Source organism: Chiloscyllium plagiosum, chromosome 38 (genome assembly GCF_004010195.1).
Source record: "Chiloscyllium plagiosum isolate BGI_BamShark_2017 chromosome 38, ASM401019v2, whole genome shotgun sequence".
NCBI lineage: Eukaryota > Metazoa > Chordata > Chondrichthyes > Orectolobiformes > Hemiscylliidae > Chiloscyllium > Chiloscyllium plagiosum.
In genome coordinates this window covers 23,211,425-23,228,303 of record NC_057747.1, presented here as the reverse complement: position 1 = coordinate 23,228,303, position 16,879 = coordinate 23,211,425, and the positions used below count along the sequence as shown (strand labels likewise).

Genomic DNA, 16,879 nt, shown 5'->3' with positions numbered 1-16,879 from the left:
TATCTCTCCACCCCCGATGCTCCCAGCCTCATTCCTGATGAAAGGCTCTTGGCCGAAACGTTGATTCTCCTGCTCCTGAGATGCTGCCTGACCTGCTGTGCTTTTCCAGCACCACACTCTTGACTCTGATCTTGAACAGTATAATATGCAAAATAATCCCAGATCCACCCTCCTCCTATTTATCTCTCCACCCCCGATGCTCCCAGCCTCATTCCTGATGAAGGGCTCTTGGCCGAAACGTTGATTCTCCTGCTCCTGAGATGCTGCCTGACCTGCTGTACTTTTCCAGCACCACACTCTTGACTCTGATCTCCAGCATTTGCAGTTCTCACTTTCTCCCAGTCATTTAGTTTTGCTGTGTTCACTTTCTGATTGGCTGACCAAAGGAAATATGGCTGCCTTAGACAGCCATTGGTGCTAGGACGTTCATCTATTCTGGCTAACGTCCAATCGGAGTTGACCACCCTAGCTTGTTGCGTTGCCCCTGTCCCACTGATACCTATTTAAAATAAGTAAAATCCTACAGATGCTGGAAATCCAAAATTAAAGGTTATTTTGGAAAAAGCTTATTATATCACAGAATGTTTGCAGCGAGAGGAACCGAGCTAACCTTTTGAGTTGATGACCTTCCAAACTGATGCTGGGAGCTTGACTGATCAGAGCTTCACTGGTTTGTGTCAAAGATGTGCATTGACTTGTAATTTCGTTTATCGTCTCCGGAGAGCAGCTTTGGATGAACGAGATTGCATGTGAACCAGTTCAGCGGTTAACTCGACAATTGTGCTGGGTCTGAAGCTTTAAAATGTTGCTCTACTGTCCTCTAGTGGTGGGCAAAATGAGGGGGTCATCTGAAAATACACTCTGTGCCTCCCTTGATTACTGTCCCTGAAACCTTGTGCCCTTTCCTCATCATCGTGTGGGTGAATACTGGACACCAAGGCACCATTCATTCATGTTGTTGTTCTCTCTGGGATCTTGCAGTCCAGAAAAATGTGTACATACATGTAATCATTAACTCACCTCTCAATGCATACAAACAAGGGCATCGAAGTGCAATATATAGTTGTCTTGTTACAAATCCTCTCCCTTTATTTTGGCTGTCTCTCGGAATGCATATATCTCTTCCCAGTTGACTGTGATCAGCCTGAGAGTTGATCCTCACAACTAGAAACCTGCTGGAGGGATTGCAAGTTGGGGGGAGCATACGGAGGAAGGTATAAGAGAGTCAGGGGCACAGTCCACACAGTCTCCTGAAAACTTCCTCCTGTAGCCGCATGCCAACTGCGTAAACGTTCGTTTTTCCTTTGATTTTTGGCAGAGAGCCTGAGTCACGAAGATGCGGCGACAATGAATGACGTTAAGATCCTTGTCCAGCAACTCTTCACCACCTTGAACATCGAGCAACACCAACTGCACAAGGAGCGGGAACTCCAGAAACGAGTGGAGGAGCTGCACGCTCAGATTGAACCTCTTGAGAAAGTAGGTGGCACTCTTTGTATTAATTTCATGGGATGTGGGTGTCACTGGCTGGGCCAATGTTTATTGCCCGTCCCTAACTGCCCTGGGGGAGGCTGAGAGTCAGCCACATTGCTGTGGGTCTGGATTCACATGTAGGCCAGACCAGGTAAGGATGGCAGATTTCCTTCCCTAAAGGCCGTGAGTGAACCCAATGGTTTATTCCAACAATCCACAGTGGTTACATGGTCACCATTAGTAATTTTTTTTTTGACTTTTATTGAACTCACATTTAACTACTCACCGCAGCGGGATTTGAACCCGCACGCCCCGAACTTTAGCCTGAGGTTCTGTATTTCCAGTCCAATGATATTGCCAACAGGCTACTGCCTCGGCCGATCCTGAGGTAGAATCCTCGGTTGGGAAGCTGGGTCATGGGATCCTGGTTGGTAAGGATGCAGCCTAACCATAACATTTATTTGATTGGTTAAGAAAAATCTCACTGTCTTCATTTTTGTGCAGATTAATCTTCCACATGCACATTCTGTCTTGAAAAGCTAATTCACCCCTGTGTAAGAAATAGGAGCAGGCCATAGCAGTTGCTTCAGCCTGCCCCAGTATTCAGCAAGATCATCTCCCTTAATTCCACCTTCCTGTACAATCCCTATATCCCTGAATTCCCTTTTATATCAAAAAGAATGTCCACCTCAATCCTGAATGTACTCAACGACTTAGCATCCAGGTAGAGAATTCTAGAGGAAAAAAAAATCAAAAGAATTGCAGATGCTGTGAATCAGAAACAAAAACAGAAATTGCTGGAAAATCTCAGCAGGTCTGGCAGCATCTGTGGAGAGAAATTAGAGTTAACGTTTCGGGTCTGGTGACCCTTCCTCATAACTGCCGGTTCTGAAGAAGGGTCACCGGACCCGAAACGTTAACTCTGATTTCTCTCCACAGATGCTGCCAGAACTTCTGTGTTTGTTAGACGATTCTAGAGATTTGATTGTAAAAGCTCTCCCCCTGACTCTTATATGCCCCTTATTTAAGATGATAACACCATGGCGTAGATTTCCCTCACAAAGACTATCACCCTTCCACTTTCTGTCCTGTTCAGCTTCTTAAGAAATAGATGCTTTTCAATTAAATCCTTTCTTGCTTTTCGAAAAGGCTGAGGTTTCTCAGTCTCTCCTTCCAGTCAATCCCCTTCTTCCAATCTGGTTGGCCTCTCTTACACTCTCTTTCGAAACTAAGTATGACTTTCCTGGTTTAAGGAGACCAACCCTGTATTCCAAGCTCAGGTGTAGCCCTGCCTGTGTAATTTTGTGTAAAATTAATTCATTGGATGTGGGCTTCGCTGGCTAAGCCAGCATTTTTGCCCATCCCTAATTGCCCAGAGGGTAGTTAAGAGTCATAAGACATAGGAGTGGAAGTAAGGCCATTTGGCCCATTTAATCATGGCTGATGGGCATTTCAACTCCACTTACCCACACTCTCCCCGTATCCCTTAATTCCTTGTGAGATCAAGAATTTATCAATCTCTGTCTTGAAGACATTTAACGTCCCGGCCTCCACTGTGCTCTGTGGCAATGAATTCCACAGGCCCACCACTCTCTGCCTGAAGAAATATCTCCTCATTTCCGTTCTAAATTGACCCCCTCTAATTCTAAGGCTGTGCCCATGGGCCTTATTCTCCCTGCCTAATGGAAACCAATTCCCAGCGTCCACCCTTTCTACGCATTATCTTATTATCAACCAGATTACTGAGAGTCTGGAGTCACATGTAGGCCAGACCATGTGAAGACAGCAGATTTCCTTCCCTAAGGATGGGTTTTTCCAATAATTGACAATGTTTTCAGGCTAATCATTAGACTCTGAATTCCAGGCTTGAATTGAATTCAGATTCCATCATCTGCCACAGCAGGATTTAACCCCAGATCCCCTGGACATTACCTGGGTCTCTGGATTAATAGTCTAGTGATGGTACCACTACACTGATTGTAGTAAGACTTCATTTACTCTTGTATTCCAATCTCTTTGTGCTAAAAGTAATCAGGTATTTTACCTTTCTGACCTCTTGTTAACCAGAATATTCTGGGGTTTTGTTTATTTTTGTATACTTTTCCTTTTGGAGCTCATGATGTGTCACTGAAGGCGGTCTGTTTGTATTTCCTGCAGATCAAGTCGGAATTAGCCAGGAAAGCAGAGAAGAGGTCGAGCTGGGTACTGTGGGGGGGTATGGCTTTCATGGCGACGCAGTTCGGAATCCTCGCCCGGCTCACTTGGTGGGAATATTCCTGGGATATAATGGAGCCGGTCACCTATTTCATCACGTACGGCAGTGCAATGGCTATGTATGCCTATTTTGTTATCACACGGCAGGTAGGTATTTGGACCTTGAGGTCACTCTCCCATGCCCAGCATGGTTTTAAGATGCCTTTGTCCTGTTGAAGGTCATAGTCTGATAATTTTGCTTTCCAGGGATTGACGAACTCTGTGGGTTAATTTATTTAAATCAGTAAAACATCTTTCAGGATGGGAAGCAAGCAACAAAAAGTGGCTGATCCTTGCAAAGCCACAGCCAGTAAATTGTCAGGCAGAATCACAACATTGTGTGTACACAGCACATTGTTCCCTTCAAGGGGCACTCCCTTAAAGGTGAGGTACTCCCACAATACCTTTTGATTTTACATTTGAAAGCAAATGAATAAATCATTAAATCCCGAAAGTGTGGGAGCAGGCCGCACTGACCCTCCGAAGAGCGTCACACCCAGACCCATCCCCTACCCTGAACCTATACCTCTGCATTTCTCATGGCTAACCCACCTAGCCTGCACATCCCTGAACACTATGGGCAATTTAGCCTGGCTAATCCACCCTAATGTGGACATCTTCGGATTTGTGGGAGGAAACCCATGTAGACACAGGGAGAATGTGCAAACTCCACACAGACAGTCACCCGATGCGGGAATCGAACCCCGGTCCCTGGCGCTTTGAGGCAGCAGTGCTAACCACTGAGCCACTGTCTTGCCCTTCCCTCCATTTCCTTCTGAAACATAGCATGGAATTTTGCAGCAGTCACAGGCCATTCAGCCCAACTGATTGGTGTTTGTGTGGAATATGAGCCTCACCCCACCCTACTTCGTCTCCCACTATAAGAGGGACTTCTGTTGGAAGCACATGGAGACGTTAATTTTTGAGTGGACATGGACGCCACCTTTCCTTGCATTTATTTGTGCAGCTGTGACTATCGTGTCCAATCCTTCCCTCCTGAGTGAGATCAGAACAAAAAGGAGATGGTTCTTTCCTGCATTTCAGTTTTGAACTGAATAGTGTCTTTCTTGCCGCATCACAGCAAAGCAGTGTGTACTGCTTCAGTTGGTGGCCACTCTGTCCCTCTGACAGCAGTTCTAGCCCCGCTCCAGTGTTACGGCTCAGTTAAACCAACATTGAGCACCTACTGTCAGGGCAGGGCTGAGAGAGTGCTGCACTGCCGCAGGAGCTGCCCTACAAATGGACCATTAAACTCCAAGTAGCCATTTCTTCCCCAGTTGCTGACTGTTGCCATGGTGACGATGTTGTCTGTGCTCTGCCTGACACTCTGTCTGTTCCATCCCCAGGAATACATTTACCCTGATGCCAAAGACAGGCAATACCTGCACTTCTTTCACAGAGGAGCCCAGAAGACGCAATTTGATGTCGAAAAATACAACCAGCTCAAGGATGCAATCGCTCAGGTAAACTAGCGCAGCTGGATTGCTGCGAAAACTCAGGGTAGCTGGTCATCTCCAGGGCTGGGAGCAGCTTCCTGTTTGACTGCAGGACTCCAGGGATAGGTCAGACCGACGCAAACATAGGAATGTGGAGCTGACACAGAGAACCTGTCGCTGTGAGCTACAGTGACCGTACTTCATTGGGCTGCCCGGAGGTTGCGAAAGGCACTATGTAAATGCAAGCCTCGCCTCTCCCTTGTCAGTTGCGTGTCAAAGCCTTCAGCAAGGAACACGGACCTGAGAAGTGGGGACTCCGACACCACCCCAAATAAAAGTGGGCTTTGATTTCATTTCCACAAGCTGCTGGCGCTGACCACCATTACCAACAACAACTTGCGTTTCTGTGGCAACCTTTTCACAGTGATGCTTTCTGAGCCAGCAGATGATCAAAAAGATTTTGACCTTGGGCCTCGTCAGCAAGGAGTAAAGCCTTGGGGTCAGCAGTGTGGTTTTAAGCAGTGAGTTAATTCCAGACCTGACGGCCTTTGTGTCCAAAGGTACAGCATGCAATGTGGAGAGACTTCAAGCTGACCGTGGACAGGACATTGGTGAGACCTCTTCTGGAATACTGTGTCCAGTTCTGGTTGCCCAGTTATAGGAAGGATATTATTAAGCTGAAGAGAGTTCAGAAGAGATTTACCAGGATGCTGCTGAGTATAGAAAATTTGAGTTATCAAGAAAGGCTGGGACTTTTTTCACTGGAGCTTGGGAGGTTGAGAGGTGACCTTACAGAGGTTTGTGAAATCATGAGAGGTATAGATAGTAATTGCTGGTTGTCTTTTCAAGACTAGGGGATGTTTTTAAAGTGAGAGGAGAAAGATTTAAAAAAGACATGAGAGGATAGTTTGAGTGTGGAAAGAACTTCCTGAGGAAGTGGTGGATGTGTGCACAGTTACAACATTTAAAAGACACTTGGATAAGTACATGAATAGGAAAGGTTTGGAGAGATATAGGCCAGGAGCAAGCAGGTGGGCCTAGTTTAATTTGGGATTATATTCAGCATGGACTGGTTGGATCGAAAGGTCTGTTTCTGTGCTGTATAACTCTATAATAAGAGACCAGGCTTCGAGGACCCTGATGTTGTGGAGTTGGAGAGTAGAGATGTGAGGGGATTTGCAGCAGACAATGAATTTCCAATTGAGGCACTGTCACAGCAGCAGTCCACGAAGGTCATAAAGCGCAGGAGAGATGGGGCCTTGAGTGGGTCAGGGTGTGGGTGGTTTCTGGTGAATTCACGATGGAAGAAGCCTGCCTGGGATGGGGAGTTGTTGGAGTAGTCCAGTTCAGAGACAAAATTGGGTTGAGATTCTCAGCAGCAGATAAGCTGATGCCAGGGCGGGTGGAGGATAGAGCCATGGTGATGTTGCAGGGGTGTAATAGGGGGTTGTTGAAGGTCAAAAGCTCCTGTCTGGGTCAGCTGTCAAAACAAGGCAGCAAAAACAGAAATGGCTGGAGAAACTCTCAGCAGGTCTGGCAGCATCCAGGGTACAGACAGGAGACTGTGTGGTAGTGAGCGTGAAGTCAGGGTGGTTTGTTCTCCCTGGTGCTACGGTCAGGGACATCTCAAAAGATTGCAACGTCTTGTCAAAGGGGAGAGTGAGAAGTGGGAAATTGTTGTACACGTTGGTAAGAATGACATAATTAGGGAAAGGGTTGATGTTTTGCAGAGGGAAGCAGAGTTAATGTTTCAAGCCCGACATAACACTTCTTCAGAACTGAAAGTAGCTCGGAAAGTATGTTTGGTGCAGACAGGAGTGGGAAAGAGAGTGGATTTTTGTTTTCATTCATGGGATGAGGGAATCACTGACGAGGTGTGGCACTTATTGTCAAGATTGGAGTGGTGCTGGAAAAACACAGCAGGTCAGGCAGCATCCGAGGAGCAGGGAAATCGACATTTCGGGCAAAAGCCCTTCATCGTTTTCTTGCTCCTCAGATGCTGCCTGACCTGCTGTGTTTTTCCAACGCCACTCTAATCTAGACTCTAATCTCCAGCATCTGCAGTACCCACTTTTGCCTATGACATTTCTTGCCCATCCCTAATTGCCCAGAGGGCAGTTCAGAATCAACCAAATTTCTGTGGGTCTGGAATCATATGTAGGCCAGATGTGTTTCCTTCCTTAAAGGACATTAGTGAATCAGATGAGTTTTTCCAAACCATTGACAATGGATTCAAGGTAATCACTAGACCCTTAAATCCAGATTTTGTTTTTTTTTATTGAATTCAAATTCCATCATCTGCCATGATGGGATTCAAACCCGGGTCTCTGGATTAAAAGGTCCATCGATAATACCACGAGGTCATCACCTCCCTCCAGGATCGGTTGAGATGGAGCAACAAGGACAGGAATGGTCAGGCTCAGTCTGAGGATGGTCACCCTAGGGTCGGGTGGTCAATGGGTAGGGAATGGAGTTTGTGACGTGGACTGATTACTGCCTCCGATCTGTCCAATGGTTAACTAAGGAGATTCTGCCCGAGCAATAATGTGGAGGAGGCAGGTACAATCGGAGACATTCAAACGGGCATCGGATGATTCTTTGAGTAGAACCAATGTGCAAGAGTAAGGGGGAGAAGGCGGGACATTGGCACTACGTTAGGATGCTCAGAGTTAGTGCAGATGTGATGGGCTGAGTGGCCTCCTCCTGGACTTTCGTGCCTCTGTGATTCTGCTCCTCTGGGATTTGACACTGGATGTCAGGTGAACACTCGCACACCAGTGAAGGGGGAGAGGGCCAGAGCCTGGATGCTTACCGTTGTAGTTTTGGGACATCCTGGGATTGTAAACGGTGTCACTTTCCATAGGACTCTGTAGGATTCCCTTCAATGATGAGGCGGTCTTGGTCTTGCGGGAAGGCCTTAGTCCTGGGAAATTTGGGACCTCCACACTAACGCTGGATCGTTTCTGCGTTTCAGGCCGAGTTGGACTTGAAACGTCTTCGGGATCCACTCCAGCTCCATCTTCCCATCCAGCCTGTCAGCAGCCAGGAGTGAGGAATAGGTGCAGAACGACTCCCCGTCCAACACCCTTCCCAAGCCCCTCTCCTACCCTTCCCTGTGCTCCCTCGCCCTCAACCAATTCCCCAACACTTCCACTCCCAGCCACCTGAGCAGCGGAAAACCTGGTGAAGCTGAGGCCAGGAGCACCCTTACTCATTTAAACCAAACGCCCGTACGTTCCGAAGATCGAGCGAGAGGGTTTTGAATCCACGGTGAGGTCTCAGGTGCCCTGCAGACGTCGATAACACGGACAATGTGGGCGCCGACTTCCTTTGTGACCACGCGTGGACAGATAGGGGATGCACGTTTCCTCTGTGGGATTTTTTTAAAAAGAAAAGATCATTTCCGTGCATTATTTTACAGTTTTATCTTGTTTTGTGTGCAGATTTTACAAACTATGGATTCATCCAACATTGCTGCAGTCCTTTAGAAATCTATAAATTATATTAAAAGAGAAAAATTGCATACAATTAAGTAAAAGGGCATCATTTGTGAAATAAATTGTACAAAAAAGCACTGTAATTCTGACAATAAATGACTTCCACGACTGTTTTGGAGCTAGACTGGCTGTTGCACTTGGTTGCTGATGTTGGATGTTTACTCCTGGTCTCCATGGTCTGGGGTTCTCAGTTGGTACAGGAGGCTGAGGATATCTGGGTGTTAGAGTGGGTTTCCTGCCAGGTCTCCTCCTCAGAGGAGGAGGGTACTGTGACATTTGCTGCTATGTCCCCTTGAGATCTTCTGACAAACAGGGCAGGGCACCCAACCGTCCATCTATTCACTGACCATTCCCAGCGAGGTGAAGGGTCTGATAATCCCGGTCCGGGCCACTAGAACTATCACCTGGGGTTTGATTATCACGTTTAACTTTACAACTTCCAATCATTCTCTTCTCATCAGTGCCCTCAACAAATTGTGTCTCAGTCTGTGGATGTTTAGTGTTGACAAAACCTCTCGAAGCTCACCACCCATCTTTGGAGTTACCTACACAACTGCTAACTCATCACGGCTTGAGATGCTAACTTGTCCTCCCTCTCTGCCTGTGGCCTGGAACAATGCAAGGGAAATGCCCCTTTGCAGTTCAGCCAATATTCCAAACTATCCTGGCTAATGGAGAGCACAGTAGCCACAACTCTCTCCAGACCAATCAATTTACATAATATGCCTTTTATTTCTAAGAAAAAAACCCTGTTAAAGGGATGACAGGCCCCTTCAAGAGGCAGTTAGTTTCAGCCAATTTATTTTAACACGTTAACCTCCCCCCCCCCCCCCCCCTTAGATGGTAAATGGAACTAGTTTAATTTAGGATATCTGGTCGGCATGGATGGGTTGGACAAAGTACAGCACTATGACTCTAGAAGCTCAAAGATTGCTCCAAATACAAATTAGTCATAGAGATGTACAGCATGGAAACAGACCCTTCTGTCCAACCCGTCCACGCTGACCAGATATCCCAACCCAATCTAGTCCCACCTGCCAGCACCCGGCCCATATCCCTCCAAACTCTTCTTATTCATATACCCATCCAAATGCCTCTTAAATGTTGCAATTGTACCAGCTTCCACCACTTCCTCTGGCAGCTCATTCCATACACGTACTACCCTCTGCGTGAAAAGAGTGCCCCTCAGATCCCTTTTAAATTTTTCCCCTCTCATCTGGTTGGGGACGTTGCCTGAACTCTCCCCGCAGTAAGTGAGGAGTGAACCACCTTCCCTGCATGTGGCATCACTACGTGGTTGGCATTATGGAGTAAGGGGATTATGTATGGTAGCGGAGACTCTACTGAAAGCTGTATTGTTATATCTCAACTACATGTACCCTTTGTATTGTACCTGAAGACAACAACAACCTGTCATCCATCCACTGTGAACCTTTAGGGTTACTAACCAAAAATGACAGCCATAAAATATTACAAGGACCTTGCAGCCAATGTTAGGCTGTGTCTCAGGGGTATGATTGTCCAGAGGTGGGATGATTCTAGAGAGATTGGTCTCACTGCTGCAACCTGGCATGATTCTTTGACAGATGTGTAATTTTATCAAGTCTGCAAAAAACATTTACCATCTTAAAACTGATTTTGTACCATGAACATGCCTGAGAACTCTAAACAAGGGTGTTTTAAATGCATTGTAGATATATACTGTGTCCGGGGGGAGGAGGATTACCTTTGTTTTCCCAGGTAACTATTAGCACTAATGTTGACCAGAGACTGTAACATCCATAACACTGAAGCAGCTGCCTCAGCGACGAGAGAGAGAGTGAACCTCAGCGAGTTTTCATCACCTCTCACTCCACTCCCTGGCCTGGACGCTGTATCCATCTGGGTCTCCAGGAGTGAAGGGTGTTGACAGAGACTCGTGCCTTAGTTTCACCACCTGGCCTGAGGAATCCTGAGCGAATGCATGAATCAGATCTGGGAAAGTGCACAAAATCCTTTTGAGGGCTTAATTACTGTACCAAAACAGAAAGGAATCCCGGAGTATTGCTCTGTCTTTCTATAATGATGTAGAGATGCTAGTGTTGGACTGGGTGGACCAAGTCATTACTCACACCACGTCAGGTTGTAGTCCAACAGGTTTATTTAAAATCACAAAACCTGGTGTCGTGTGACTTTTGCCTTTCAATGATGAATACAGTCAAAGAGTAAGTGGAATGTATTGCAGCTGTAAATGTAAAGTGACTTTTTTTAAGTATGTTTAATATGTACACATGAGGGGAATAATAACCACTGTACTGTCACAGTGGCCTGTTCTATTTGTACGTGTCCTTTGATGTGTGTTGCTACAGAAGGCCGTGTGGTAGGCTATGAAGCAGTTTGATCTCTCTCTTTCCCTGGTCTTGAAGAGCTGTAACTGTCCTCACGCCTGACATGAGATTGCCTTTGTTCTCCAGCCCAGGACATGTCCTTCATGTCAGTTCCTTAGCCTGGTTCAACTGAGTTAACCCCTCGAGTGCTGGGGACTTGTTTGCAGATTTTAGAGAGTGTGTGTGTGTGTGTGTCTTCCATAAAGCATTCACAGAAGTACTCATATGTCACTTTCTAATGCTGAATATTATCGGAGGAATGTATCAAGCCACAGAGAACTCAATTGAAGCTATTTACTGAATAAATGGCAAAGAAAAATAATGTTGCTGCACTTTCTTTGGGAAGGTTTATTAACGACAGCTAGGAGTTAACATAGAACATTGAAGCATTAAGTTGTTAACATAGGCCATTCAGCCCTTCATGTCTGCTCCATCACGTGATGCTGGTGTCAGTGGCTCAGTGGTTAGCATTGCTGCCTCACAGCACCAGGGACCTGAGTTCAATTCCAGCCTCTGGCCACTGTCTGTGTGGAGTTTACACGTTCTCCCCGTGTCTGTGTGGGTTTCCTCTGGATGCTCCAGTTTCCTCCCACAGTCTAAAGATGTGCCGGTTAGGTGGGGATTGACCATACTAAATTACCCAGGGTGTGCAGGCTAGGTGGGTTAGCGATGGGAAATGCACGGTTACAGGGGCAGGATAGGTGGGTGAATCTGGCTAGCAGGCTGTTCAGAGGGGCAGTGTGGACTTAATGGGCTGAATAGCCTGCTTCCACACTACAGGGATTCTATTATCATGATTGATCTTCCAACTCCGAACCCTGTTCCCTTTTTCTCTCTATTGATCCCTGTAGCCCTAAAAACTATAACTGCATCTATCTTGCAAGTTTAGAATATTTTGGCCTGTTTCTATAGCAGGGAATACACCACCTTGTCATTCTCTTGCTGGAGGAATTCCTTCTCACTTCTGTCTGAAAAGGCCTCCCCCAAATTGCCTCCTATAGTTTCTGTGGCTGAGCTAAGATTGACTCTTCAGGATTACCCCAGAGTCTCCAAGGATCGTGGATGAGTCTCCTTCACATTGCTGTGAGCAATCTTAGAACAGGATTATTGGGGCATTAATGTGGGAAAAAAAACCCAAAAGAATTGCAGGTGTTGGAAATCAGAAACAAAAAGCAGAAATTTCTGGAAAATCTCAGCAGGTCTGACAGTATCTCTGGAGAGAAATCATTGTTAATGAGTTAGGGCAGCCCAATGGCTCAGTGGTTAGCACTGCAGCCTCATGAGACTTGGGTTCAAGTCCAGCCTCACACGACTGTCAGTGTGAAGTTTGCACATTCTCCCTGTGTCTGTGTGAATTTCCTCCGGGTGCTCCAGTTTCCTCCCACAGTCCAAAGGTGTGCAGGTCAGGTGAATTGGCTGTGATACATTGCCCATGGTGTTAGGTGCATTTGTCAGAGGGAGATGAGTCTGGGTGGATTGCAGGTGATAGGCCGGTGTGACTTGGGCTGAATGGCTTGTTTCCACACTGTAGGGAATCTTAATGTTTTGGGTCTGGAGACCTTTCCTCAGAACTGTGTAGCTTAGAAAAGGTTGTTTTGTATACAGAAGATAGGGGTATTCACTCTTCCCATCCTATCACTTATCTGTAATTTGCCCCTTCCCCACACCCCTTCAACCTGTCCTCTGCGTAAAAGCCATAATGTGGAGGTGCTAGTTTTGGGCTAAGATGGACAAGGTCAGAATTCACACAAAACCAGGTTATAGTCTAAGATTATGGTGCTGGAAAAGCACAGCCGATCAGGCAGCATCCAAGGAGCAGGAGAGTCTATGTTCCGAGCATCAGCTCTTCATCAGGAATAAAGGGGTGTCCCAAGGAGACTGAAAGGTAAGTGAGAGGTGGTGTGGTGGGGCTGGGGGGAAGTTAGCTTAGAATGCGATAGGTAGATGAAGGTGTGGGAGCAGGTGATAGGTCGGAGGAGAGAGTTGAGTGGATAAGTGATAAGGAAGATGGACAAGTCAAGATGCTGGAGCCAAGTTGGGAGAGTGGATCTGGGATATGGTGGAAGGGGATTATAGTCTGACAGTTTTATTTGAAATCACAAACGTCCGGTGATGAAGGAACTTCCAAAGCTTGTGATTTCAAATAAATCTGTCAGACTATAACCTGGCGTTGTGTGACTTCTGACCTTCTGCATAAAAATACAACCATTTCCTAGTTACTATCAGTACTGAGGAAGTGTCACCAAACCTGATATTAATGTGAAATAGTTTTAAAGTAATTTTATTTAAACACTTTGGGTGGGTGGAGCTTTTGGCGATCAAACAATGGAACCTTCAGGAATATTCCAACCACAATTAGCAATCTTAAAATCTAGAACTTAGTCAAATACGCAGCATCAGCCTAACCCTTAGTTTGTTTCTGCAAGGCCTTACGGAGGGTTTTATCTGATAGTGAGTTCTGCCCTGTGACACACACTCTCCATCCAATCCAATTTCCATAAAACCCTAGTTTCCAAGCCTTGCAGAATCACCAGATGGTGGAGAGGGGGGGCGTCCTCTGAGATTAATTTAGAAAAATTCTGGGTAGACTTTCTTGAAACCCTCGGGTAATCTTTCAATGTTTCAGTCAGCCACACCTGAACCCTACTCTCTCAAAGAGAAAATCCCCAGCTCCATTATAAGGGCCTGTGGGGGGAAAATTCAAGTTTACTGCAGTAGTCATTGCAGTTACTCTGTAAAGAAATGGTTCCCTAATCACAGCAATAACTCTTTATCAGCAAACATTATTATCATGCTTCTCAGTTCTATAAACCCAATCTATCTCCAATAGACAAATTCCCATTAGGTAAACTATGATCTATTACTTTTAAAATCCTTGGTCATCTCCTCCCTAAGGCTGTCTTTAATGAGAATAATCTGACCTCCCTGAGCTATCTCGATAACTAATTGAGTGCCAGTTCTGGGTAGATTTTTAATAGCCCTCTCTACTCAGTGACATTAGTTTCATTTCTTGCTGTTTCACCTGTCCATTTTAAAAAAGCCTTTTAAAAAAAAAAGTTTTAAAGTTGGCAATCGCCTGTTTTAATGCTTCCTTTTGTGCATTATGAAGTTTTTGTTTACTAATTGTTCCTGTGGAAAGCCATGGAATATTTCAGACTGTTAAAGATGATCTCTGGCCTGTATTTCAAAAGGATAGTATAGCAATTCTGGAGGTTTTAATAAAACTATAAAAGGCACTTGTTAGATCACACAACAAATATTGTGCACCTTTGTGGTCCCTTGTCCAAGTAAAGATATACTGGCCTTGGAGGCAGTCCAGAGGAGGTTCACGGGATCAATCCCAGGTGTGGAGGGGTTCTCTTATGAGGAGGGGTTGAATGGTTTGGGCCTGTACTCATTGGGATTTAGAAGAATGAGACCTAACTTTATTGAAACATACCAGGTTCTGAGCGGACATGAGAGAGTTGATGTGGAGAGATTGTTCCCCTTTGTATGGAGGGTCTCTGGCCAGTGGGTATAATCTCCGAATAAAGGATTTCTAGTTCAGGACAGAGCTGAGGAGGAATGTCTTCTCTCGGAAAGTAGTAAGTCTGTGGAATTCTTTGCCTTGGAGGGTATCAGGGCTGGATTGATAAGTATATTCAAAGCTACAATGGACAGATTTTTAAGCAGTAAGGGGAACAAGGGTTTTAGGAAAGTGGAGTTGATTGAGGATTTTCAGATCAGTCACAATCTTGTTTTCTTAGAGTCAAGGTTCTAAAGGAATAGAGATTGTGTGGGGACAAAAATGGAAGGCACTGTTCTAAGTGGAGCTGCAAAGATTAGTAAAGGACCAGCAGTGGGTTAAAACCCAATATCTTATTTCCATTCTCCATGACCTTGAATTATTCACCCAAACTGTAGGAATACAGCCACAAACACAAACTGTAGTCCTGGAGCTCTTGTTCATCAATGGACCTCTGGTTGATTGTTTATTTTAAGTGACTGAGTGACCTGTTAGTATCCTGTTCAGCCCCTTCCAATGAACGCAGAGGTGCCATTCTTTAAAAGCTCATGTCATTTGAATAAAGATTCGTGCACTTTGTGTCTTTCACTGTGTCTCCCACCTGCACACACACACCATGGGTGCTGGGGATAAAATAAGCACTACCGCACTTAGGTGGTAGTGTGGGGGTTAAAAAGAGAAAAAAAAAGAACAGGAGATTTCCCTTTGATGTGAAGGGCAGTGTTTGTCACAAAAAGAAAAGAGAAGAAAGAAAAAAATAAAAGCTCATGTTATTGTTCTGATCCCTCTTACCAGAGGAAGTGGTGAAGGCTGGTACAATTGCAACATTTAAAAGGCACCTGGATGGGTATATGAATAGGAAGGGTTTGGAGGGATATGGGCCGGGTGCTGGCAGGTGGGACTAGATTGGGTTGGGATATCAGGTCAGCATGGACAAGTTGGACCAAGGGTCTGTTTCCGTGCTGTACATCTCTATGACTCTAGCACTCTAAATATGAATTTTAGTATTGCAAAGAGCCCCCACTTTCTGATCCCAGCTGATGGTAATACTGAACAAATCAGATCCCAAGCTGAAGCCTGGCTTGATAGACTGCACATTTTTTACAAAACTTCATTTACCGTCATGGTCAGCCACTGAACATATTCATTCTGCCAATGTACTTTTAACAAAAGAACATCAAAGTATATTACACACAAAAGGAGGAAGCATGCAATCTATCTTACAGCACACAAGGCCTTGTTAAAAGTAGGGAGGTTGATCAGAAAGTGTCTTCAGCCTTGCTTTCCTCTTTTCTGTTCTTTAACCGGATGAGGATGTCACTGGCTGGGCAGCATTTATTGCCCATCCCTCATTGCCTAGAGGGCAGTTGAGAGTCAACCACGTCGCTGTGGGTCTGGAGTCATAGGTAGGCCAGACCAGGTAAGGATGACCGTTTCCTTCCCGAAAGAACTTTAGTGGTCACATGGATTTTTCTGACAGTTGACAATGGATTCTTAATTCCAGATATTTATCGAATTCAAATTCCACCTTTTGCCATTGTGGCATTCGAACCCTAGGTCCCCAGAACATTCCCTGGGTCCCTGGATGAACAGTCCTGTAATAATACCACTTGGCCTCTTGTGACCCATCAGTCAGGCTCTTGTTAAATGGTGGAGCTCAAGAGGAAGATATGGCTTTCTGGTGCCTCTATTTCTCATGTTCGAATTGGTCTAAGCCATCATAGATTGGCAGCACGTGGGCTGATTGAGTAGCTAAATGTATATCAGCTTGTACCAACTGCCACGGACAATAGGGTCCGGTATTAACTTAAAATTAGATTGGCTGTCCTAGTAGGGACGGGCAATAAATGCTGACCAGCCAGTGACATCCGCACTCTACAAAAAAAAATAATACATTTTAAAAGTAGATGTTAGAGCAAGATATTTTAAGCAAAGGGAGTGCAACCAAGAATTCCACTCCTGCAGAAGGTATTAATTCCAAAGTGTGTATGCTTCCACACTTTAGGGATTCTATGATATGAGCTGAGAATGTGTTGCTGGAAAAGCGCAGCAGGTCAGGCAGCATCCAAGGAGCAGGAGAATCGACGCTTCGGGCATGAGCCCTTCTTCAGGAAGGGATAAATATAGGGTGGGGGAATGGATCTGAATGGGTTACTCTTCAGAGGGTCGGTGTGGACTTGTTGGGCCGAAGGGCCTGTTTCCATACTGTAGGGGATCTAATCTCGACCACAGTTGGAGAATTGTGCACATTTTTAGGCTAATTGTAGGGTGTTGAGGCATTAAGGAGGGCATATCAAATGATTATTGGAAAATTACTGGGTTAGAGGGAATACAAACATCATGAAAGAT

At 45.5% G+C, this 16,879-nt stretch overlaps 1 protein-coding gene across 3 annotated transcripts in view; it reads left to right on the top strand.

Moving 5' to 3' along the window:
- mcu (mitochondrial calcium uniporter) overlaps positions 1 to 8,783 on the top strand; it is a 158,566-nt gene extending 149,783 nt beyond the window's left edge. For all 3 annotated transcript variants that reach the window (XM_043679131.1, XM_043679129.1, XM_043679130.1), the window contains 4 exons: positions 1,319 to 1,479; positions 3,631 to 3,834; positions 5,073 to 5,189; positions 8,137 to 8,783. In XM_043679131.1, coding sequence (XP_043535066.1) covers positions 1,319 to 1,479; positions 3,631 to 3,834; positions 5,073 to 5,189; positions 8,137 to 8,214 — 560 coding nt within the window. In that variant the 3' untranslated portion in view covers positions 8,215 to 8,783. The remainder of the gene's footprint in view (positions 1 to 1,318; positions 1,480 to 3,630; positions 3,835 to 5,072; positions 5,190 to 8,136) is intronic.
- Positions 8,784 to 16,879: the final 8,096 nt, after the last annotated feature.